The sequence below is a fragment of the Orbicella faveolata genome, unplaced genomic scaffold, assembly GCF_042242905.1.
Source record: "Orbicella faveolata isolate gen_17 unplaced genomic scaffold, um_ofav_v1 contig_34, whole genome shotgun sequence".
In the NCBI taxonomy this organism is placed as follows: Eukaryota; Metazoa; Cnidaria; class Anthozoa; order Scleractinia; family Merulinidae; genus Orbicella; species Orbicella faveolata.
Genome location: NW_028301563.1, coordinates 21,423,176 through 21,449,354, shown reverse-complemented (window position 1 = coordinate 21,449,354; position 26,179 = coordinate 21,423,176). Strand labels below are relative to the sequence as shown.

At 37.3% G+C, this 26,179-nt stretch overlaps 1 protein-coding gene and 1 long non-coding RNA gene across 8 annotated transcripts in view; one reads left to right on the top strand and one right to left on the bottom strand.

Annotated features, from left to right (window-relative positions):
- The window catches only part of LOC110044335 (anosmin-1-like), a 40,002-nt gene extending 21,306 nt beyond the window's left edge, over positions 1 to 18,696 (top strand). For all 5 annotated transcript variants that reach the window (XM_020749870.2, XM_020749869.2, XM_020749868.2 and 2 more), the window contains 6 exons: positions 3,274 to 3,455; positions 4,976 to 5,204; positions 6,159 to 6,401; positions 10,719 to 10,817; positions 14,927 to 14,971; positions 15,274 to 18,696. In XM_020749870.2, coding sequence (XP_020605529.1) covers positions 3,274 to 3,455; positions 4,976 to 5,204; positions 6,159 to 6,401; positions 10,719 to 10,817; positions 14,927 to 14,971; positions 15,274 to 15,410 — 935 coding nt within the window. In that variant the 3' untranslated portion in view covers positions 15,411 to 18,696. The remainder of the gene's footprint in view (positions 1 to 3,273; positions 3,456 to 4,975; positions 5,205 to 6,158; positions 6,402 to 10,718; positions 10,818 to 14,926; positions 14,972 to 15,273) is intronic.
- LOC110044336 (uncharacterized) lies at positions 136 to 20,742 on the bottom strand. 3 transcript variants are annotated; one of them, XR_002296101.2, is made up of 5 exons: positions 20,625 to 20,742; positions 15,243 to 15,311; positions 6,590 to 6,662; positions 5,469 to 5,626; positions 136 to 3,150 (listed from the first exon to the last, which is right to left on the bottom strand). It is a non-coding gene; the product is annotated as an uncharacterized LOC110044336 (long non-coding RNA). The 3 variants fall into 3 exon arrangements; XR_002296100.2 differs by lacking the exon at positions 6,590 to 6,662 and having other exon boundaries at positions 136 to 5,189; XR_002296099.2 differs by lacking the exon at positions 6,590 to 6,662.
- Between the last annotated feature and the right edge of the window lie 5,437 nt (positions 20,743 to 26,179).

The window sequence follows — 26,179 nt, the reverse complement described above, 5'->3', positions numbered from 1 at the left end:
GTAATTTTATAGAAAAGGCTTAGCTGATCTATTAATTAGCATGTAAGAAAACTTAAAGGCCTGAAGCTGACAAAGAACTTTACCCATTGAATGAACTTTGTTTTGAGCGACAATTCAGTAATAATTCACAGTAAATAATTTTAATAGACTTTTATTTTTGAATTGCACTGCATGTAGTATGCAAAGGTTTTCCTTTTATACTATACATAGTAGAATAGTCAACTTTTTCTAAAGTATCTTAAGTAAAGCATGTTGCATTATTTATTAATTACTCCACTTTTAGTTAACCCCATTATTTTCTTGTGATTCACTTTTTTACACATCATCATTGATAAAGGTCAGTTGCTTCTAGATAGATCTGTTAAAGTGCTACTGAAACGAAATTTTCGTATGAGATTTTTGCTTAGTAATAAAGTTTTGACCTTACTTGGAAACATTGTAGACTTTTTTTGCATACGGTAAGCGAAAACTCCTTTTTCAGCCATTCGAAGTTGGCTGGTTAAGCCCAAAATTGATGGCCATCTTGGCGTGGCCAAAACAGCCTAGTGACGTCACTGGTTGTATTACTCTCATGCTGAGCTGAAAATTTAGAGTGATTATGGGAGAAGCAAATTAACTCTTTGAAGCCCCCCAAAAGACATCTTAAGGACATCTCAGAGCTGTATTAAGCAGATAATAACAGTAGCCTTAGACATGAAGACGTGGAGAGTCGATTCTGGGGCTTTTCAGTCTGTTTAATTGGATATTTCTGGAATATTTTATGTAAGCAAGCAAACAAGTGCGAGTTCTTAAATTGCAAAATGATCGGGACACTTGGTCAAATGACCAGCACTCAGTTAAACAATGTCTACACTCATAAAGTAAAAAAGACATGAAAACAAGAGAAAGCGGCTTTTGAAAATATTATCCGGAGTGCTGCTGCACGAATCGCAGCAACAGCGCTTCGAGTTTTCGAGTCACTTCGCTTCGAGGAAACCAGACGCTTTGTGAGTTTCACCGCGGACGAGATGACCTTTAGTCCAGTTGTATCTGCTACATCCTACAAGTTACCACAACAGCAACAATTTAAGAAACTCTCTTCTTTTATATGGAGGGAGCAAATTTAAAACTGTAAAGGTAAAACTTAGCTGCCATGACCCTACAGGTATGTTTTCAGGAAACGAGAGAAAGCGTGACAATGTCGGCGGCGAAAGGTCATATATAATTAGTTCAAATTCTGTTTAATAAACCTAAATGGAAGGAGTGTAAACTAGTGACGTTTTAATGAATTGCTTTGAACTTGGACATTATTAAATGAATATCATAGACATAAGTATGTGCTAAAGAACTCAAAGTAATCCATTGGCTGTGAAATACTGCAATTGCGAGATACATGTTTACACTGATATGTATGTGACGATAGAGCAAACCCTGCTGTGGATCACAATTTTCAAAGATACTCTTTGTCTACCACAACAACTCTCACTTATTAGTATCATAAAAAGATGCCCTCTGTGTGCAAAGAAGTACTCGACTCAAAGCTTGTGGGCCGTTAATAACTTTGTGATTGTGCGGACGGCTGATGCGCTTACCGCTTTTAATGCAGTAAAGTTGCCGAGGATATATTCGAACCTTGTTAATAGACCTTAGATAAATGTGAGAGTTCAAATTTCAGAACCAGGCTGAAAACAGACCATGATATATTGTGTTTAGGCTTCAGGACGTGATATAAAAGTTGCCACACTCTTCTTCGAAGTCTCCAATCAAGTACTCAAGATGTTTGAAAAGTATACTCAGAGCTGTTCAAATCTGTAGCATTCATTTTGGTGAATCTTCACTCTTTGGCCCCCTCCAACATTTATGATGTGTATTTCCTGTCAAGGCTGGACCAAAATTACAAGGTAGAAAACTAGTAGGTATCAACAATATGACGAATAAACTTGAATAAATCTAGTGAAAACAAGAGAATCTATAGCGCTTCCTACGTGAATACAACCAGTGATGTCACAAGGTCCTTAAACTCAGTTCCAGAGCCCGGACACAGTTTTGCTCCAAAAAGTCGATTTTTTAGCATTTGACAGAAATAAAGTTCACCATTATTTTAAGCACGTTTGAAACTATAGATTGGGCTCATAAAAGAGAGTACAAAAATTTCGTTTCAGTAGCACTTCAAGCTACCCTATGGTAAATCATGTTTTTGTGGGACTTACATGTGAGTGTGTGTTGCCTACAGGGTTTTTTATGGTTTTGGTATCTCTATAGAACATAGTCTCATTGAAAAATTCAATTCATACTCCTTACCCCCTGAAATCAAGCTTTGAATTCCCCATTTGTGCCACACCCATCCAAGATGACTGAGTGTCTATGAAAACAGAAAGCGCTGGTTCTACTGTGGTTGCGAAGACAAATCTTGCCACAAAAAAATTTCATCCTGAAGCTCCTTGAAAAATTTGTATCCTGGAAACATTTGAGACCTTTAAGTTATCCAGATCTGGACACCAATAATAATGTTTGTTTATACATTTTTCTCGCCATCTTCTGCAAATTGAGAACATTGTGGAATATCTAGTATCTAAAAATTTTGGAGAACATGAACCACAACAGCTTATACTTCCAATTTATATTTTGAAGTGAGCGTCTACTTCTTGTGCGTTTCCCGTAGTGACATCACTAGGCACTGACCTCCAAGCACTGAGTCAACTTGAATGGGTGTGGCTTGATTCAAGAAGGATCTTTAAGCACGGATTTCAGGGGCAGAAAAAATTGGAATCCTTAAAAGATTTGAACGGGTATCTATGCTTCATAGAGATACCAAAACTGTGAAAATCCTGTGGGCGATACAAACATTTTCAGTTAATTTTTTAATTGCAAAAAAATAGTAATTTAAGTCAACTGTTAGTCCTTTCACTAGGGTTACCCTTCGTGCCCGTAAACTGGGTCTTAAACTCCAACTGACAGCTGACAAACTAAGAAATTTAATCACTTTAAATTAATGTTAATTTCTGAAATTTTGGGAGCCTAAGCCATCCATACCGGTAGTCATCAAAAATGCACTGTGTATAACTTTTAATCTGTTATGTACAATGCTCTTGTACATTCACTTGGTTATTCAACAAAGCTTTTCCATCAAATTCATAAAATACTGCTTCTCCACCATAGTTTGCAAAACACCTAAAAACAATCACATTTGTTCTGATCAGCAAGCGAACAAGGCACTTCAGTGTTGCTGATAATAATTATTCCTAGTAATTAGTAATTGTTATAATTGTATGTTAAACTGTTTTGTACAATTAGGTGAGTTAATGAGGCCTGAAAATGTCCAAGTTTCACCTCCAAAAACAAAAAAGGAATCCAGAAAAGTTACGTGGAATGGAACGTGGCCTCCTGAGACAGTCTTCATAATTTTTGAACGGTGGCATAAAAAAGGAATGTCAGCGGCCCAAGGTACCTCACAGGGTTGGAGAGAATTTAAACAGGTACAGATTACAAGTGTAGAGGGTACTAATATTGGTCATTGTTGAATACTTGGTATCAGAAGTTTGTATTGCCAGAAGTTTGCGTCTCTGGGATTGGGTCTAGCACTATCGGATTTGAGAGATGACTATTTATTGACCATTTTATTTATTGGACAGTGCCCCATCAAGATGAACCTTTTTAATGAGCACATTTGATTGGCTTGCATTCAGAACAGAACAAAGGTGCCAAGGCTTAAAATTACACATAAAGAAAGGATGGGGGTGCCTGTCGGAAATTTTGAGAAGAACCCCTAAGAGGTACCAAGATCCTGCTTTGTGGGCGTGGCTTGCAATTTTTTCACCCTTAGGAGGTACCAATAAAACAACACCTTATCTCATTATTCATTATTATATGTTTTTGTGGCTCAATTCCCTAAAAGGTACCACAAAAGCTCCCGCTGCGGACCTTTTGAGGTTGAACACCCTAAGAGGTAACAAAACCGCTCTTTTAACCCCTAAAGGGTACCACAAGCACTACGTCCTTTTTATATGATATGGGATTCCATTCATTTTCTTGCAAGTTGTGTGCTTCCTATGAACAATTCTAGCTTTGGCACATGCATCCTTGGTTTGACCAAAGAATATTGGGAGCAGATACTAATTGTTAATTCCCTTCCTGAACGACATTGAGGTCAAAAGTTGAAGACAAAAGTTAAAAAAGTGTCACAGCAGTTTGATATCTCTTGCTTCGTCTTTCTCAGAACTGGTGTAGTCTATGCAATATCCTTCTCTTGCCATTTAAAAAATAAATATTAAATATTTTTACATATGGATTTGCAGAACTTGATTTTAAGACAGAAATGGCTATTTCTCAATTCCTTTTGGACTTTGTTGTCTTAATTTTTCCCGGTTTACTATGAAAATACATGTAACCTATCTTTACTAATGACAAGATGCAAGAACTTAGAAAATGCGCAACTGTCACAGGTTGTAAAAATTTAGGCATCAGTCTCTCTTGTCTGGGTTTTTGACCAAGGGAGAAGAGATTACAGACATTTCAGGCTAACATGGTAACTGGTTACCCTGCCATGCTCTGTGACACAAAATTAAGTCTGTGATGACTGGCACTTATCTCAGGGTCTTTAGGATGAAGCCAATCAAGGAGTGCTTCATGTACTAAAGTGTACTCCCTGATGGGAAAATAGTTCATTGAAAGGTAATGTCCCAGCATTTTGTTAGACTGTCATTGTTCCATTGTTTTATTTGCTGGTGTCTTCTATAAACCTGGGTGGAGAATGACACTCTGAGAAGAGGGTGTAGCTTGATTGCTACTGAGTATTGAACTCAGAATCCTTTAAATGGCAGTAATGAATACACTTATAGCTTGTGTCATTACCTTAATATATTGATTTCTCTGTTTCTACATTTTTGTGCCAAGCTTAACATCTGGTATAATACTACATCTTTCATTATAATTTTAAGAATTCTTGGTTAAATTATAATTCAACATCTTATCTTGGATGTATTGGTTGTGTGAATAGACCATCCTACAGTCCATAACAGTGGAGCTTCAGCCCCTGGTTTGGCATCAATTCAAAGTTTTAGCAGCTAATCAGTACACCACAAGCTCATTTAGTTTACCAAGTAAACTGGAATTTGCTGAGCTTAGGAGCCCAGGTCCCCCAAGGGAGTTCCGTGTACTGTCCATGAGAACAGTCAAGGGGCATGCTGAAGTGGACATTTCATGGAGGAAGCCTGAAAGCAACAATGGTATGACTCAATATGAAAGTTTCTTCTCTTTGCATTTTTGACAATGTGTGGAATTGTTGGAATCTGACACTGGGTGATCTTAAAATTAATATATAGAGGATATTACATGGCCACATGGAGATGGAAAATTCCTCTTCGAGTGTTGAAAAATATTTCATGAGCGAGAGCAGTGAACAAGTGAAATGTTTTTCAACATGAGAAGAGAAATTTCGTATCTCCAAGCCACCATGTAATTTTCTTCTTATTCTATATTAAAATTCTCACATTATATGGCGATTTTCCGAAGATTTCCAACCACTTTCTGAAGATTTCCAAAGATTCGCCAAAATTTGTCCGAAGATATCTGAAGAGTTCGGAAGATAACCGAAGACTTCCAAAGAAGATCCAAAAATGTTTTGATCATACACCAACAAAATGAAGTTCTGTTAAAGGGACAAAAATGTGATCAAAAATGCTATCTTCACGTGTGTGGACAAAAATTATATCCTCATATGTGGGATGTTGTTTTCATCAATTTGCTACCACTCGTTACACCACTAACTTTTATATATGTTCAACTATTACATGGCATGTGTTCACATAAGCCTTTTACATTCACGAGTGGTTTTCATACATATTTCAAAGGGTATTTAGGCAGCCAATCAAAAATGTGCTGTTCCAGAAAATATCCATACTCACCCCACAGAAGGGGTTGGAATTTCTTGGAGGTGGGGGTTCTCTAAGACCAAAACATTTATAGAAATGTATCAAGCTCTATTGGAATTCCCAGAGGGGTGGGGGGTCTTGAAAAAAATCCCTTCTGTGGGTACCTAGGCATCGATATTTTCAGGAACTACACAACACAGAGTTTTCTCACTAGTAGATTAATGAAGGGCACTGAAAAATGCGGGAAAATTGCTTCAGGACACTAGGCATCTGAATAATGACTCAATGAATCCCCCATCTCCTTCACAGGTTTGCCTATCCATAAATACAAGTTATCTTGGAGTATGAGGCCAGACATCCTTTTAGATCAATATGAATCTTTTGAAGTGTCAGAACAACGCATAAAGGGCAACATCCACCAATATTCAATCAATGGGCTACAGCCCAACACAACTTATCTTCTTGAGATTCAAGCAATTTTACGCTTGAATACAAAGAGGGTGAGAAGCTCCCGTGTTACCCTGACAGTTCGGACACCAGCTTTAGCAAAAGGTACTGAGGGTCAAACAGTGACTTATGTATTTTGTTTCTAATTATTTTACAATCAACCATGCAAGGAAAATGATTTGTATTTTTAAGTAATATATCAAACATGTAAGATCATGTTTCCAAACACCAAGGAGAGAATTAAAATTACTACCACTATAAATATGATGCAAAGCGGAGTATTTTTGACAAACCTCAAGGTGTTTGGGAATGAGGTCAAACTGTTTCTTTAGTGTTTGATATTTATTCTCTCAATTGGAGCTACAACTGAGGAGAAAATGGAGAAATAAGGTGGCCCAAAAGACTGTGGGTTCCTGACTGTAAAACAATTTTAAACAACTGGCTATGATTATGAATAAAATCCATAATAATAATCTTTCCCCATCGTACCTAAGACAAATTTATACCAACACCTCAAATGTAAACGCACTCAATCTAAGAAACTCTGAGATAAATTGCTATGTTCCCACACCAAGAACAGAACAAAAGGTAGCCTGCACTACAGAGGATCTGTTCTGTGGAACAAGATTCCCTCAGAAATCAGACGTACCTGCCTAGTTTAAAACTGTTTAAAACCTCACTGAATGGGAAAGATTATTTTTAGTGCACTATAAATTAGAGAAAGTTAAGTTATTCCCCTTGGTAATAACTTAATCGAAAAAAACCAAGTTGTATGTAAATTTTCATCATATACCACTGATGATGACCCTACGGTCAAAAACGTTTTGGTTTTTTAAAAAAAAATTTAGTAACTTTTAGCCTTATATAAAAACAAATTAGAGGAAGTTTTATTACATAGGGTTTTTTTTTGTAGGCTAGTTAAGTAGTTGTTAGTTAATGTAATGTACTGTTAGTTAATGTATTCCTGTTAATATAATAATAATGATACTTTAACGGGAAACTTTCTTTATTCTTTGTAATTTTTTACACAACTCCTAGGAAGACCATTTTTGTGATAAATTTCGTGTTTTACATAAAGATTGATTGATGTATTTGAACAATCAGCTACAGTATTGTGAAAAAGTAATGTAAACGATAATTGTTGAATATCGTGTTTTGCTCTTACAATATTTCGCTGATATATATCTTGGCAATATATTGCAAACATAATCAACGCATTGCAACGATAATTCAACAAGATATTGATGCTTCCTTTGATACCTCGCCGATATATCATTCTTGCGAAGTAACACCGCAGCGATATCTCAAACAGCGCACTACGGATTCATTACAATATATCACTCTAGCGGAGTATAACCATAGCAATATATCGTAGAGTGATAGATGCATCATCACAGTATATTGTTTCAGCAAAATATCACCACAGCGATATATCGTAGAGCGAGTTTTCATTCAACGAAGCGAAACAATAAGTAAAATGTTGAGACTTGGGTTAGCTAGCCTTGGCTGTCACAGATTGTTGCCCAATTCGAAGTCAGAATAAAAAGCTACTAATAATTTGTTGAGAACTAAGTGCAATGTCCGTTGTCAAACTTTTCAACTTACGCTTAAATGTTAGCGACTTGTTAAAGTAAAAACTATAACCTTTGAGTAGGCGAAATAAGTTGAAGTCATAAAAGCAGAGCAAGACAAGGAGAGCCTCAAGAGCAACAAGTGAATGGAATGAGCAACGCTTCTGCACGCGTAATCAAACAAACATATTTTAATTAGACTCAATGGCTCTTTAACTACGCAAATGCATATAAAAAGGCTTTAGAGGCAGTTCATACTCTACTCCACTTGATCTTTAGCTACCAAAAATGGAAAGAAAATTGAAACAGTCGCTTGGACTCCGTATTTTAAAGTGCCTATGAAGTAAAAAAAATAATTGCTGCTTATTTGAAAGGCTTTTCAAAATAAAGAAGAATGGTGTTTTTGGAATTAGAGATATTTACGTTTTTGTATTATGTAAATGTGGAAAGAAATGATGTCATAGGTGGTTCCATTAATACAGTACAACACTCAATCAAGAATATCTCTAGAACTATTAGAGAAATATTCTTTAAACTTGGCACCAGAAATGTACATCACAAAAGAAACAAAATGACATCCGTTGTGCCCTTTGCATGATAACAGTTATGCCGTTGGTCCTGTCTTAATTAAGACTAAAATTCCCAGATTTTATCTTAAACAAGGATCATCCACTCCCAACAATCTAATAAAGAAGTTAAGACAATATGGGAATTATGCATGTTCCGAGCAAAACCCTCTGTCTGACTTCAATGGGGTGTAAATGAGCATCTTTGCTTTTTCACAGAAAGAGACTAGAGCCAAGAGTGTTGCCATGGCAACAACACAGTAGGTCCCATTCTGTTTCTTTTGTGATGTACATTTCTGGTGCCAATTTTGAAGACAATTGCTCCAACATTTCTAGAGATATTCTTGATTCAGTGTTTTACAGTTTTAGTGGAACTACTTATGATGTCATCACTTTCCTCGTTTCAATAGTCCAAATGGTAATATCTCTAAAATGAAAAAGATATTGCAAAAAGGAAACGCCGTTCTTCTTAACTTTGAAAAACCTTTCAAATAAGCAGCAATTATTTTTTACTTCATGAGCACTAATGTTTATTGTCTGAAGCGTTCTGTAGATCCTTGTCACAAAAATGATATGTCCGCTTTTATTTGACACAAATCGGTCATTCAAACGGTAAAATACTCTTTCCTTGACAAAATACTTGTTTATCAAAGTTTCTATGGCATGCTGGTCGTGTTCAGTTATTTTTTCTTCGCTGAAAAGTTATGTGTAGCTTTGGTACACGTCGGCTGGTTGTTTGCAAAATGGTTATTGTCTGAAGCGTTCCAAAAATCTGCATCGAAAAAAAGATATCCCAGTTCTATTTGACACAAATTATTCCTTCAAATGGTAAAACACTCTTTCCTTGATGAAAGAGTTGTTTATCAAAGTTTCTTTAGCAGGCTGCTCATGTTTAGTTATTTTTTCTTCAATAAAAGTTCTGTGTTTCAGCATGTGTCATCAGATCATGCATGCATTTGCAAAATGTTTGTCTGAAGCGTTCGAAAAAATTACATCTCCCATATTATTTGACACAAATCATTAATTCAAACAGTAAAATACTCTTCTTTAACCAAAGGATTGTTTATCAAAGTTTCTTTAGTGCGCCGCTCACATTTAATTAATTTTTCCTCAAGGAAAAGTTCTATGTTTTGGCACGCTTCAGCAAGTCGGTTGTTTGAACCAAGTTTACTTTCTATCAAAAAATGTTATCTGTCAATTGTATTTGCTCTATGAAAATGGGATTGTTGAAGCATCTATCCCCAGTTCTGTTTGACAGAAGGCAGTAAATTTTTGATTCAACGGCCAATGTTCAATAAGAAGGTTTTACAGGTGGTTCATAATCTAGGGGGTAAAAAAGCAGTGGATGGTTTTCAAAGTTTTACAAATATGATCAGCCAACGACATGGGGAGAGAGAGACTGGGGGAGAGTGAAACAAACAATTATAAATTACACAAGCCTATGAACAGACCATTCCAGACCATTTTAAAAAAGATTTGTGGAAGTTGGCAAACTGACATATAAACATTGGGGAACTGATCCAGGACATTGGCCAATCAACTTCATACTCAGTATGTTGGCAAACTGATCCTTGGCGAACTTACATAATGTGAAGTTTATATGAATTAATTCATATATGAACTGCGGTTGTAGATGAAAGTGAAGAAGCATCGCACCAGTATCGCGGAGGTCACAGGTTCGAATCCCGTTGAAGTCCTGATTTTTTCGGGCTTCTTTCCAATTGCTTAAATTGGAAAATTTACTGCAATGATCATTCTTCACTTTCACGAACTTACATGTTGGCCAAATGACAGGTTACCATCAGAAGCAATATATTGCTAAGCTGCAGTGATAATTTGCCGGGCAAACATGATAAATCCCTATATAGGGTGCATTGTTGGGTGAAAACAATAAATCATTTGGCGGAAACGATATATCACTCGGTGCAAACGATATATCGCTCAGTTCAAACGATGAATGGCTCTGTGCAAACAATAAATGGCTCTGTGCAAATGATAAATCCCACAGGACTAAGCAAAATATTGTAATAGCTACAACAATAGCTCTGCGATATCTCACGTGACATGCGATATATCGGTTCAAGCAAAATATCTTTCAAATATTACCGATATATTACGATTATCCCACTATTCGTTGATTATCGTTTGCATTACTTTATCACAATACTGTAGCTTTATTTTTAATAATGATAATACCAAAAAAAAGTATATTCTTATAATTAGTATAATAATATTTTTGCCCCCATGTGTGTTAGTCATTTGTTTTCCTCTTTTTTTTTGTTCAGTATCAAAGAAGAAAACTAAGGTGGCAAAAAATTCAATTTCAAGTTCAACAAAATCTACAAATGGAAAAATGGCTGTAGTCTCGAAACCAACAATACAGGGTAAGCATCATAGCTTGGCTCATCTGGATTATCACAAAGTTGTTAAGGTGCCAAATGTTCATGACCAAACCTGCATCAAACACTTACATGTATGCAGTGTTCCTATGTACCAAATTATGTGAGTCAGTAAAGACCTTGATACAGTCTTGAATACTGACCACATTTAGTGTCTGGAGGCTTCTTAAATGTGCCATGAATAACTCTCAAACAAGATCTTTTCATGAATGTTTATTCTGGACATTACTAACAATAGTTTTGGTTTAATTACAACTACTGAGGAAAACAATATCTATTATACAGTCAAACCTATTATTGAGCTGTAATACACTTGGGAAATGGCCACTAATATTTTAACTGACCATTGGTCCTTTAAACGGCAGCGACTTCTGAAAAAAACTTAAAATTAACAGTAACTGAATGGTGCAATTTCCCAGACCTTGAAGACTGAACAGTTAATATTGAACATTGGGTGATTCCAGAAATTATCCACACCTATACCACAGGCGGCTTTTTGGAATTCCAAGGGCAAGGGGGGTTCTTTGAACTGGAAATCTAAGGGCACGAGGGTACTTACGATTGGAATTCCAATGGCATGGGGGGTGGGTCTAGAGGGGACAGACAAGAGTGTGAAAGTACAAATGAACTGACCATACTGCTCACTACAGCAGAAAGCATGTTACAAGACAAGCATCAAACAATTACGCATGTGTTTACATTCATTTACAAAAGAAATGCGATAAAAACTGGGTTGTACATTGGGCTCCTGAGAACTTAAAGCCAATGAATTTCTTGTCAGAAAACTGTTTGCGATGAACGCCGACCCACGATGTTTGTTTACCTTGTGCCAGCAATACATATTCATAAAGAAACCGCTTTAATCACGTCTGAACAAGTGAATGTCGTTCCTGAATATCGACGGTAAATAAGGCAGGATTTGCCCACACATGTTCTATTTTCCATAGTAATTAAGGGAGTGAGGCATGTTTGAGTTTGGTTTCAAGTTCAAATTCGAGTTGGATTTCAAGTTGGACTTTGAGTCAATAATTTAAATGCAAGTTGATAATTGATAATAATTAATGTTAATAATTTAACCTTGTTCAAAAGCAATGAAGGGTAACTCAGATATAGGCAGCTCCTACGCCAAAAAAGATGGATTGTATAAGCAGATGTACAAGATGGGTGAATTTGACCGTGACGTGAAAAAATTGAAACTTGCCACAAAAAGAGGATGAAAAAGGCGTTATACTATCACCTTTCTAGTGCCTTTTTAATGCATAATGAGCTCAAGTTAACAAACAATTGTTTTTTTTTCCGCTGTTTAAACAATAACATTGCTGACACATACCAAAATATAGAGCAGTGATATAGATTTTCAACAATGTGTGGTACTATTTGTCACTTCGGATGGGTAATACCGTAAACCCCAGGGGATAAGCCACACCTTTTTCCTCAAAATTTCCCTTAAAAATTGGGGATGCAGCTTATCTGCGAGAACATCTGGACAACATGCCACAAATTTGCATAAATTAACACTTTCTAAGTTTGTATTAAAAGCAAACTAATAAGACTTAATAAAACTAGTAATTTCAGAGTAAGCATTTATCATTGCTTTTGCAAGTTTGGTGGCTCCTAAAAGAACTGTTAGCATAAGCTTACATTTCTTGCTGTTAAACACTGTTAAACCTTCATTAAAAATCTTTTAGCCAGTTTAAGGTGTCCACTTTAGAGCAGCTAAATGTCGCATGGCAGAGAATCTCCATTCTGGCACAAAGCTGTTCTTTTCATTGTTGCAATGAGCTGTGATCGAAACCTACTTGTGTCCAGTACTCCACAAATGAACAAAAGTGCTGTTGTATGTAGCATTCTATTGGAAAACTGACGGGAATGAAAAAAGAACCCTGGTTGAAAAATACCAGAGAAAGATCAAACATATGTCAAAGTTGGTAGACATCATGCCCATACTATTGGAGAACTAAAATTATAGGTAAGGGTTTCATTTGAAGTATTCTCTATTTTCAGATTGTGAGGTTTTAATACATCAAGAACTGTACATGAAAAGAATCTTTCTCAAGACTCCACTTGGGAATTATTTTGATTTCTTTCCAAAACCCTTTTTCAGAAATTTGAGTTACCAAACTCGGGGTGCGGCTCATCTGTGAGTGTGGCTTATCTGCCACTGTTTATGGTGACAAATTTTCCCCCTAATAGATGATTTCATATGATTCTGGATAAAAAATATTTTTAATTACCTTAGTTTCTACATTTCATTTCTTTCTACATACACAAGTTTACACTTTATTATTATTTAAAATAATTAAGTTAGAAACTTAAATATAGTGACAGATGAACCCGCAGGCAGTCATGGCTAATCTGCATGTAGGCAGGCCACATCTAATGTAAGCCAATCATATATAGACACTTGCAAAGTAAAAACACAACGGAAGTCAGCAATTACTGTCACTTAAAACAACAAACTGGCTCTTCACAGTCAGTTTGGAAAACAGTCGGTTTGGATGAAACACCAACTTTGAAAAGAACAATTGAAATTATTTCTTTTGAGTCTATTTCTCTAAAATTCAACACATCAAAATAAGCTATTTCTGAACGTGCATTTATACTCTATGCAATCTGCTATTTAGACAATATCATATCATCTGATTAGTGAACTGAAAGGATGCCAGTTGACCAAAAATGTTCTTTAGGTCCCCTTTTCCCATCTTTGAAATTAGGAGGGGAGGGGGTAATTTGTCTTTGAAAAAACACTTGACGATTGTAGCTCGGATTTGATTGCAGTCATCTACTCTTATAAAAACCTGTGGAGGAGGCAGGACTGTGAGCCATTAGAAATGGTAACCAGACTGATTGTTTCCTTGCTGAAAACAGGCATGTTTCAGCATAAATTTGCATTTGAAAATAAGTCCTTCAACTGCAGGTCTTCATAAAGTAAATTAAACCTACTTTTCCATTGCTAATGCCACAATGGCCAGCAAGCAGGCTAATGAGAGGACCTCAGATCATACCATTGTTATCCAGGAACTGTGTGATTTGACATATAAAGATGACCGAACGGAGAAAAGGTTAGAGTCACACGTCAAACGTCACACCACTTGTACTTTCTTAATAGAGATGGACACTGCTTTCTTTTGATGTACATATTTTTTTCATGAGAGAACGTTGGCTCAAGGCCGCCTTGGTTAGCATCTACATTTTGCGACAAAGTAATCCTTACCATCATTTTTCGTTTATGCCATCTCCGATGATGGGGGAGAATTGCAAGTATCTCAGCGGGGTGTGGTTACATGAACACCTCACCTCCCTCCTCCTCCTCCATTTTTTTTGTTTAGTTATTTAGTTATTTTTATTTGTTATTCTTGTATTTTTTGTTTGCATTTTTTATTAGTTCACGCAAACTTTATCACGAATTCCAACTCCAACTTTTACTTGTCCAACTTGAACTTTGACCCAAACTCAAACTTGAATCCAAACTCAATTGTTCAGGATTCCCAGTAATTCACAAAACAATTGAAATTTGTATTCCTTCACTAGTTTAGTCGAAAACTAGTTGCAAAATTGTGACTGGAGAGGAGGAAGTTTTAGTCACCAAACATTTAGTCTCAAATGCATGTGATCATATCACAATTTCAAGCCCTGTAGACAGTAAATAAATTCTGTTGGTAAACTTCTAAGAAGATGTAAAAGTGTCATTAAAAATCTCTTTTGTTGGAAGTCACGAGTCTAGGAAGTCAAACTATGATTCCAGATGGTTGAAGTAAAAAATGGAAATCCAGAAGGGAAGGGGGGTTAACAAGTTTGGAATTTGGAGGGTATGGCAGGGTAGAGCATTTTAGAACTTCTGAGAACTGGAGGGGGGGGGTTCAAATGTTCATGCCGCCCATGGTTGGGTATGGATATTTTCTGGAATCACTCACTGAAATTTCTGTAGGGGTCTAGGAGGTATTTAAACCAAAAGCCTCAAGTTTATTGTGAGTGGGCAAGGGATTTGGGATATGGAGCAAAACAGCTACAAGTGTGACTGTAGTAGCTTACTTTACAGGAATCAGTTTTTCAGTTTGTTTATTAAGTGTGTAAATTTATATTTTATTACACAGGACCTAATTCAAAAAGCATTTATGTTTCAACTCCCCCATCACAAGGTAATTTCTAATAAAATTCTACTTTCACCAGTAACTTGTTATTATTTAATTCTTGGTCATATCAGAATGTAGTGATCATAATATAATATTAGACTACATGATCGCACACTGATTACATGACAAATAGACACACAGAGAACCAATGACGATCGAGAATCTTGGTATAGATTAGAAATTATAACTGTTCAAACTATAACTATATTCATGCACAGCCAGTGAATAAATTATCTCAAAAATGTAACCACTTGATAGGCATAAAAATAAATCTCACCTTTAATTAAACTCTGTCATTTCCTCTTCAGCCTCAACTCCTCAAAGAAATGGAACAGAATCCTCAAATCTGAAAGTACAAAAAAGTGTGGCTGTTTTAATTAATGTACTAGGGCTACATACAGATATATTGATAGCCTTAGTGGTTATAATAATGTGCTACCTTTGAGCAACAATATTAGCTTCTACACCGGTCGATCTGAAATTTTAATTTCTCTCTTCCCACTCATCCTTGTGAAACATTCTGAAAAGCAACGTTTTCTAGGAATATTAACTGTATGAGATCTTAAGACACACTTGGAAACCTTTTAATCTGTTACTTTTCATAAATGTCTCCAGTGACATCAAATTGAATGCATGGGGCAAATCAGCATAAAATATTGCAGTTACAAATTGATCGGTGCATAATTAATGCTTATTGCAAAAAAAAAAGATGGAGTTTCATATAAATCATAATTCAACAGTGAATCTTCAAGCAATTTGGCATTCAAGATGATTAATATGCGGTGTTTTAATTGAGATTCACAATAAGGAAAGGGATATTTAATTGGGATATTAAGAAGGAGGAGATTCTTTAATAATAATTATTATTGTTTTTGTCATTTGAGAAATGTTAAGATACAATTCAGAGTTGGACTGACTGGATGCAGACCATGTAAATAATTGCTACGGTTTATATTCTTTAGTTAACTAGAAACATAGTTTCAAAATATTTTTATATTTATGATCCAGTCAGAAAATTATATTTTAATGTTTGGTTTCAGGAATTTTGATACAACTTTATTTCATCTAAAATTTTGAGACAAAGAATACAAAAATACACATGTACACATGTATCTTTATTTAAAATTGAAATGGAAATGGTTCTTCAATTTCTTGGTCTGACAGCTGTCTCACACTGTCATTAAATTGCTCTTAAAAGTTGGTTTAAAGCAAAATCAACCAGGATGTTTACCTTCAAAACCTCTTCACTTCCAAGTGCGTGATGTTAACCTTTAATTTGCTTTTTTACCACTTGCCGTGTGGTTGTGGCATTTTAAGTCCGTTCTGAGAAGTTCATGGTACACCAAGACCAATAAGTAATGAGAAAGTATATCTTGATCATTCGTGATAGCAAAAGTTATATAATTATATTTCACGAAATTAAATAATTTCAAAGCTATCATGATTGAGGTTATCATCTACGTTTTATTAATTTTAGAAAACACCCTGAACAAAGCATTTGCTAAATGCCATATACTCAGTAGAACATAGAACTAGCGTGAGCTTTTGAACTAATGATGGTGCAAGCAAAGAGAATTTACACTTTGACAATCAAAGTAAAAATGCGAGTTTCCTTTCTTTTTCTCAGTTGCAGTGTATTCTTAAAGGAATGGAAAACATATTTCCTCTGTTTCTATCGAGTTACATTAGAAACACTAGGGAAAGTTTGGAAGAACTCAAAAATGCTGCGGAAACACTTGCCTGTGACTTGTGCTCCCAGTATTGCGTGTTCTCCCAAACTTCCACTAGTGTCACTAATTGACAAATTGACGTCAGTTTTTTTATGCATCTGTCCTCTTATTGATGATAAATTGGGTCATAACATTGCCAAAGTGGCTGTGAAACCACGAGCTGCAGGCGAGTGGTTTGGCAGTAAACTTTGACAATGTTATGACGAAATTTATCGTCAACAAGAGGACAGATGAAAAACTGATGTCAATTTGTTTTTCACAATAACAAGACACCAAACTGGTCAAATGCCAGGAATAAATGAGGGGAAAAGACGCATAAACTTACCATAAACAGAGATAAGTGAATTTTATTCAAAATGATGCGAACATTGCCAACAGCTTTTCTTGCTCTTTGATTGGCTACTTTAAAAAATAGGCCATAAAATCTCATCGGTTAAAAAGTTGACAGTTTGACAGCTGAAAGTTGAACTTGAAAGCTTGCATAAATTAGGACTTTATCCGTCTGTACTCTTGATAAAAATGAGCCAATCAGCGCACGAGTAGTTAGACAGTTATTGTAAAAAACTCAATAAAAACAAGGAAAATGATTCACTCTATTTCTTAAATATTTGTCAAGTTCATAAGAAAAAATTGCCAGGTTGTAAAAAATGTGGTAAATGTATCATAACATGAAATATGGGGCTAGCCCTCCATCCATGTCAAGTTGAGTTCTCTAAAGTAAATAACTATTACTTTGCTGAATACAAAGTGTAAAGAACATGCCTGTTCACAGATCTGAAAATCACATCCAATGGACGAGTACATACAGGGCTGGCTGTATCAAAAGGAAACACAACCAGCCACAGCTAGCTAGTTAATTTCAGTCTCTACTGCAATTGACACCCTGATTCAAGGGGATGGCAAATGGCAAATTCCAAACTTGGAAGGCGAGCCTTATTGGTACCTTGTCTACAAGCCTGAGACTTTCTGAGCCTAATGCCAAAGAAATCAAGACTCTGTGGTAGTAAAGTTTTAGTTAGGAAGACCCATAAAATTTGTCTAAAATTCTGAGACAAGCTTATTTTGAAGGGTGTTTTGCCATCCCTATTTAAAAACTGCTGCCTTTCAGTATGCCATCATCTTTGTTCATAGCTATTGCTAATTCAAATCAGCAACTTCTTTATCAGTTAAAAACAAAATATTGACATGAATTATTAAACAATGAATGATACTATATGGCTTCATGCTGCACTGTATTCTTACAAAATGTGACATTATTGGGCTGTGCAAAGCCTTCATTTGAGTTTTCAAATCCTTTGCCACTTGTTCTTTTGTTCAATTCGTGACATAGCAAACAATCTTTACATGCTGATCATTTCTCAGTCAATCAGAGAGGCACAGCATGCATATGATTGTGATTTACTGGCATGTTGCTGACCCAACATAATAAGTAAGCATATTAAGTTAAGTGGCAACAGTAAAAGGTTTGTGATGCCTGATAAGATAAATGTGTGATGGAATTTAATTTGTGCATGGAGTCATTAAAACTATAATTGCTGAATACAGTTATAAACAGAAAAAAATTGTGCTTTCCCAGTTAGAGGGATTTTCATTAATATGTAAACTCTTAATTATTTTGCTGCCATCAGTTGTCTGTTATGTGCCAACAACCTAAAGGGTTTAAAAGGTCCATTTTGGCTTTTTGGTGCATTTGGGTATTTTTAGGGTTCATTTGGATGAGTTATGATTGACAGCAAATTGCAAAATCCATCATTTGTTGGCTTCTTCATTGAAGAGTTTGCAGATTACGGAAAATCTCTGTGAGGTATCAGTTTCGTTATTTCTCTGTGTGTAGAGTCCTATACATTGGAAATAAGTTGATAAATTTAATTGCTGGTCAAATTCCCATTTTCAAAATATGCAGTCTTATGTTACAAAGAGAAATAATTTAGAAATGGATATATTTTGTTACAAATTAATGGAAAGAGTTTTCAGAAATAAAATTTCTTCTTTTCATTATAATCACTGTTGCTCCTCAATGTGTATTTGATATTGTAAAGTAGGATTAACATCTTTTGAACAAGTCTTGGCCTTTAGTTAATACACTTGTGACAATCACAACTGTTGTAATCATTACTAGTACCTCGCCTTTTTCAAGGCTAGCAAAATATCTTGTAATGGTGGAACCCTGTGATAAGTAAAGGTCCAGAGACTGAGAAAATGGTTTTATTTTAATTGTCTATTTTATGTCATCTTTGATTTACAATACTACTAAATTGAGCGACCAGGACGCTTATTTCAAATTTAGGAGAAGATGGGGCACGCTTATTCGAGAGAGGCACATATTTAATTTTTCTCAAATCATGGTCAGATGATCGTTTTTTTGTTTTTTTTTGTAATATATATACCATGTAATCCCACTTTAAAGCCCTGGGCTTATATAACTTCATAATGGTTTTTGGGTGGGCTTATAAACAGGGAAGGGGGAGGAGGGGAGGGGGTATATCTGGGGAGCATATAAGCAGAATAAAAATGTTTCGGAACGATGAGATAAAATGTATCTGAGTAACGAATTAAAGCTAACATATCAATACATTTAGAGCTATTACCCTGTTATTACTTTCAATTAGAAATTTATATATATCTGATAGGGCTTATATCCAGAGTAATGTCTTTGTTAGCAAATAGAAGGGTTTATGTGGGGGGTGGCTTTAACATGGGATTTCACCGTATACATGTATGTGAGAGTCCCTCAGAAGTCTCAAAAGGATCGTGTCAATTTTGAAGAACTATGTAACATAACTCCCATAGCTGGTCTTGGCCTGCTGTACAAGGATGTTTGGGCTTTAGTATTCAATGAATCAGTGGATCTTCACTACCATCTGTTGAATTGCGACGGTCAGTGTCCAGTGCTTGAAAGAGTCAATAATCACATACACTACCAAAACTATACATGCTTGTTGTATCAATACTCTTCCATAAGCAGAGGGAGGGGAGGGGAGGGGAGGGGAGGGGAGGGGGTACTTACTTGAGGAGAGGCATTTATTTTAAATTTTGGCCGATAGGAGGGAGGGAGTATTTGACAGGAGGTGCTAATTCAAGGATTTACAGTATCCCTTGTTCCCTGGAAATAAACATTAAATTACAGTAAATCCTCGAATTAGTGCCCGGGGTGTTTATTTCAAATTTAGGAGAAGACACGGGGCACTTATTCGAGGGCGCAGCTTAATCGAGGGGAGGGCACTTATTTAATTTTTCCCAAATCGTGGCCTGACATGATCATTTTTTTGATACATCATCTGCACGTAAACAACAACATAAGCCGTTTATCGACATTAAAAGCTGAACCTAAGTTTAAATCGCGGCGCTGTTAGTACTTAATGTGTTCAATATGTTGACTTAACGTGTTCACAAACTGAAACCATGTACAAATCTAATACTACGAGACGAAAACTATACATCATTTATTGTCTCGTTACTCGTCCACAAAATGGGGGGAGAAGGGGGGGGGGGGCTTATTTAAAATTTTGGCCGATAGGAGGGGCGTTTTTTTGAAGGGGGCACTAATTCGAGGAGTTACGGTATCTGAAGAATATGATCTCTTGCTTCCATAGAATACAATGGAACCCAGCTCTATACTGTCACCCACTTTTAAATGATAATACGGACACCCGCTTATCATAAACACTTTTGTTTATCCTAACAAGAAGCTTGAATATTCTCTCTGAAATACGTACGTTGTACACTTAAGTCGACAATATTTATTCAGAGAGCCCTCTTAATGCGGGTACCCGGACAGTCCACTTCTGTCTCGGGACTTTCGTGCGTCCCTTTAGTGTCGAACGTATTACTTGCCCGTTGGAGGAACGTTCTTCTTTGCAATGGAGTTTAAAAACTATCAATCCATGTTATATTTTGGTAAGGATTCTATTTAGCTTATGTAGCGTTACCTTATCGTGTATGTTACTACACAGCTTTACTTGCTGAACCATTTGAATTGTGGAAAACATGGCCTCAGTACCCTCCTCTACTCTGTTCTGTCCAGTCCTTACGCGGCCTTTCACGCGCGGGCGAGTGGGCCGGGCAGGTGGCATGTCGTAATTTCTGTGGCTGGTCTGTGGCCCGGGTTGTTCTAGCCTGCGTAGCCAGGCGTTTCCAGGCGTTTCCAAAAAAGCACAGGAAGGAAACGAAACTGCAAGTGAGTGCGAAAAATAAGGGGGAGGAGGTGAGGAGAGATCACCCCAGGCCCGCTCCTTCGCTCATCCGCTTGCTCGATCTCTCCGTCTGGAAAAGGAAAGGAAACGGCTGCTACGCAGACTAGGGTTGTTCGAAAGGTGGATAACGCTGTCCATCGGATAACTCACTATCCAGTGGATAGTGGCTGACACTTATCTATGGTCATCTATCTTTTGAGCAACCGGGGCCTACTTTTGTGTGCGGTATACCAGGGTGTACGAACAGCCGACAATGATCACCCTTCATCTCACGGTTCGTCTTGAGAATGCGACTAAGGACAAAGCGTCAACCAAGCCGAAAATGGTCTGGGACTGAAATAAAACGCGCCTGCTTACGTCTTGTTTTTGTTGTCCGAAAGACCGTAGTTTTTGGGATATTAATAAGTTGGAGGTTAGTTTTCCATTCCGGTTTGCTTGGGGTTAGTTCCACGAAGGTTTGCCCGATTTGCTTGCGGTTAGCTTTCATTTTGTAGTTTGGGCAACACTATGAGAGACCAGGAGCCATAATCGGGGACGGAGACCGTAAGCGCATGCCATTTTTAGTTTTGGGGCTGTCCCTATGATATGGGACAATTTTTCTATTTTTAGAACAAATTGCGCCATCCCTTGCGGCACACGCGCGTACATGCTGCGAGGATTTTTGCGGATGTAGCGCGGGAAAATGGCGTCCGAAATTCCCGAAATGTTTGATGCTTTTAGCCCACAACTCAATGTGCTCATGTCTGTTGGAATTTTACTTCAGTATTTTCATCGTAAGCTGCTTCAGTTTAAGTGAAGTAATAGGCCGCTTTACATCACTGACCAAGTTGTGTTCCGCTGGTTTCTTTTACAAGAGCTCCACATTACTCCGCTCTAAGTTTCACATATGTTGAAGATTAACAGCTTTTCCAAAACACAGCAAAAAACTAGTTGGATATATTACCTAGTACCCAGCCAGCGAAATGGTTAGTATAGTTCCTAGGCCTCGATATTTCGCCTCGGTCAATCGTTTTCGGGCCGTTCATCTCGGATACGTCACCGAAATCAATTGACCGTGAAGGACTGCGAGAAAGCCGTGCAGGAACTAGGCAAGTGGTTAGTGAGCTTACAATCCAGTCGGACAACCCGGGTTCGACTCATACTATCCACATACCTGTTATGGTTCTTTTTCGTTGAGTAAAACAAGTTTTATAGGAAAAAATTAGTTTTGTAATAAAACTAAGTCTTCGGTGACTCGCTTTCCCTAGTTGCATATTCATTTTGACGCATACTCCGTTTTCTGAAAATCTTTATAGCGTAGCTTCAACCCGCGAATAAAACTAGCGGGGCACCATGGGTAAGAATTTCTGGTTAGACTATCAAGCCGAGAAAGCGTCCGTTAGTCTGTACAGACTCTTTGCGGCTCTAACCCAAACGGGGGAGCTCGAGAATGCCATCTTTTCTTGGCGGGAAATCGCGCGTACGTAAGACTGCGCCAGGGCGCCTATAAGTAGGGCGGTGAAACGAGCGGGTCCGAGCAAAAAGGTGTGATGCAGTAGACTGGGGTCTACTAAAACGAGCAGATTCCGCTTACTTACACTGGAACTTACATTTCTAAAGAAATTCCACGAAACTCCCTTCTATATGAGGAAGGAAGGTTTTTGGTGCATTTTTGTTCTGAGGCAATGGGAAAAGGTGAGTTTTTCAGGTTGCCGGAAAACAGGACTTCATATTTTGCGCTGTAAGATCTGCTCGCGCTAGTTGTACGCGTAATCTTTTGCATTTCTTTTGACTTGCGAATAAACGTCATGAAACTCTTTACTTTGGTATCCCCGGTTAATTTGTGCGTTTCTCATAACAATCAAAATAATGCTTAATCATAACCAAAATCTGTTTTCGACCAGTTTCGTATTGTTTCTGCTTGTTTGGCGAGCAGGAAAGTCTGACATGTACAAGTAACTAATTTGCATAATGTAGCGCGTGCAATTTCAAGTCCGAATCGGTGTTTTTAATTTCTTAATATAAAATCTTGTCAAAGTATTTTTTCCCCATCTTTTGTGCTGAGATGATGCGATAATTTTTGCCAACGCTAAAAGGCTACTAAGATCACGGTTTCTTCATAGTAAAATTTTATACTGCGAAAATGAAGAAGACAAGGAGTTTTGAGAACTCGAACAACAAAATGAAATTGTTATTCGGGTTGATTGAAAAGTGCTACCGTAATTTTGCAGATTTAATATCTCTGCTGTCTTCCCACATTTCCAGCTAAATTTCTAACATGTTCTCAAATATTTATCAAATCAGTCAAACATATATAAAGCTAGAGATATTGTTTGAGTTCGATGTGCGTTTTTACACGAGCTGCGTAATTGAAGTCAATTTGTCATGTTTAGCTACAAAACACGGATCGCCGGGCGCTCCTTTTCATCGAAAACCAGCGATTAATTGGATTTTCACACAAACAAAACTGAGCAGTATTTACAGACGAAAGTTCTTATGCCTTGATGAGGCATCACGTGTTGCTTTCAGTTCAGACGAAACTCAAACAAGCAAAATTTTATTACTTTTCGTTCGCGATAGACTCTATGGCGAAATCCTTGCAAGCGTGTGGCAAGAGGAGGGAAACTTTGAAGTTCTGAAACGCTGCTATATCCAAATATATCCAGCTGGTTTTTTACTATGTTATGTAAAAGCTATCGATCTTCAACATATGTAAAATTTAGAGTGGAGTAATGTAGAGTATTCGTAAAAGAAGCAGCTGATCACGGCTTGGTCATGATAAGCGGGACATACCTGCATTCGACACTGTCTTACTCCACTCAAATTTGGGTAGCCTACTTAAGCATCATTACAACAGACGTAAACGTATTGACTTTTGGGTCTAAAGCATCAAAAAGGCTTTTGAAAATACACCACTGGTTGTTCAGAAATAAAGAAAGAAAAGTTGATTTCCGGTTCGTCGAGAGGTGATTTTTGGCAGCCATTAATCTCACCGGAAGCGCGGAAGAAGCGCTCGACCCAGTCTTTCTCCGCATCACACATTGGACCAAGAGCAACCAAGAGCAGACTTCCCATTTCACCGCCCGGCTTTTTTCCGCCCTGACTACGCTTTTGGCAGCCCGCGTTTTTCTGGCGGGAAATAGCATGAAAATCAGATTTATAGCCATTTTGTTTCGGAAACAAGAAGGGGTTTTCCATTTTTGGAAAGAAAACTCATTTCTATATTTTCATGTCAAAAAACGATGGCGGAATTGATATAACTAGTACTTTTTCAAGACAGGGTTTAACTGAAGCAGAGCGTGAAAGAGAACGGCAGAGAGCAAGAATTAACTGGCAAAGAAGATCAAAGAAGTATCCAAGAAGTTAAGAAGATCGCGAGCGGAAAGCTGTAAGTCAGGGCTAGAGAAACGAGAAGAAATAATACCGAACAAACCCATGAAGCTGAGCAAGCGAGGGCTAGAGCCTGGGTAGGCGAAATATAAGCAAAGAACGACGCGAAGCGGAACTTGCCAGGAATAAAGAATGGAGACAAAATTTGAGCTTAAGCTTGTAAATGTAAATGCAAATTTAATGTCAAACACAGGGAGTGCTTGCGCAATCACCCGAGCCAGAAGCTCATGATGTGATAAAGTGCTGGACAATAATCAAGATCGAATTGGAATTTGGAAATGTTGGTTTTTGAGGGGAGGGAAAAACCGGGGTACCCGGAGAAAAACCTCTCGGAGCAAGGAAGAGAACCAACAACAAACTCAACCCACATTTGACTCCGGGTCCCTTGAATCGACGGCGAAAAGAATAGTTCAGTTCAGTCTTCACTGACAACGTTTGCTGGAAGTTTCTGCCAGTGAAGTGAATTGCGGTTAGCGGCTGCGGTAAGCGACTTTTTGTTGTAGAAACTTTCGTCGCGTTTTCTATAAAAATTATCTAGTTGCTTCGGCGAGATAATCTTATCTTGATTCGAAGTTGTAAAGTCTTCCTGATTTGAAAACATGCTGAGTCACTTTATAAATTTTACTGTGTTAATTTCGCTAATCTCTAAAGAATAACACTTGAGTTGCTTTGTCGCAGTTGTTCTAACTTGCATATTGTAAATAGATAGTTTTCTGTCGGTTTTCGCCGATAACCACACTTCTAAAAATAATTAAACTGTATTTTTAAATACTATCCGGCGAGTTGGAAACCAGCTGGAAACCAAGAAAGGTCAGAAAAGTATTTTATGCTCTCAAAGCGGACAGGATTAGGCAAGTTTATATTTGCGGTAGTACATTAAACTTAAACACCGTGAGTCTTCGAAATTTTGGACGTTTTTAACTTGGAAAATATTTATATTTTCCTAGTTCTAGTGGTGGGACGATTTCACTCCATCACTTCTTCACTAGGTCACTTCCTGCTAGACATTTGGAATCCCGGGGAGGGACTCCCACATGAGAAGGTCAGGGATGCTCACCCGACTCGCGTACGCGTATAGGAGCTGCCGAAAACCGGGAGCAACTTTTAATTCTAAAGATGAGTGCTGAAAGTTTTAAATTTTCGTTTACCACCTTTGAATCTCAATGTATTTTACTACAGTACTGATTGTTTCAGTTGTCAGGTATTGACAAACATGGTTGGAGTTATAGAGGGTAAAATCAGTAATAGTAATTGGACCGAGTGTCTCCAATTAGGGCTGCTGGTGGAGTACAATTTTGGAGGTAGTGGCGCGAGTAATTTCAAAATCAGACGAGCGCCAATTGAAGCGCGAGGCCGATTTCAAATTACGAGCACGATCACTCCCTAAATTGTATGACACTAGGTCCAATTATTAATTAATACCAAATGTAACAAATTTCGAAATTAAAAAAGTCTTCGGAACTTTAGGGAAAAAGTCAGCAGCCCTTTCCACAAACATAAAGAATGAAGTCAATGACGTAGGTATCCAATTACAGGTATCCAGTTCTCCGTAGAAAAAAGATTGCGGCTTTACATTTTACCACAATACCATACGAGCCTAATACAGCCTGTAAAGCACAAGAAAAGCCACATTTTTGCAGTATTTGTTAATGTGCTATCGACATTGTGTGTGCTAGGGTTGAAGGTTTTAGAATGTTGCTATACGTTTTCATGAGCGTGTTTTGTTTCCGTGCGTTAAGAATTAAGGGTAAATGTACCAATCGCCATCTTTTTTCCTACGGCGGATTAGAAATAGTTGTAATTGGATACCTGTTATGGACACCCACGTGATCTCGCGCGATTACGTGACAAATCACGATCGAGAATTTTGTTATAGAAATTGACCTGAAGGGAAACGAAAATTGCTTCGAGTTAGCCGGGGG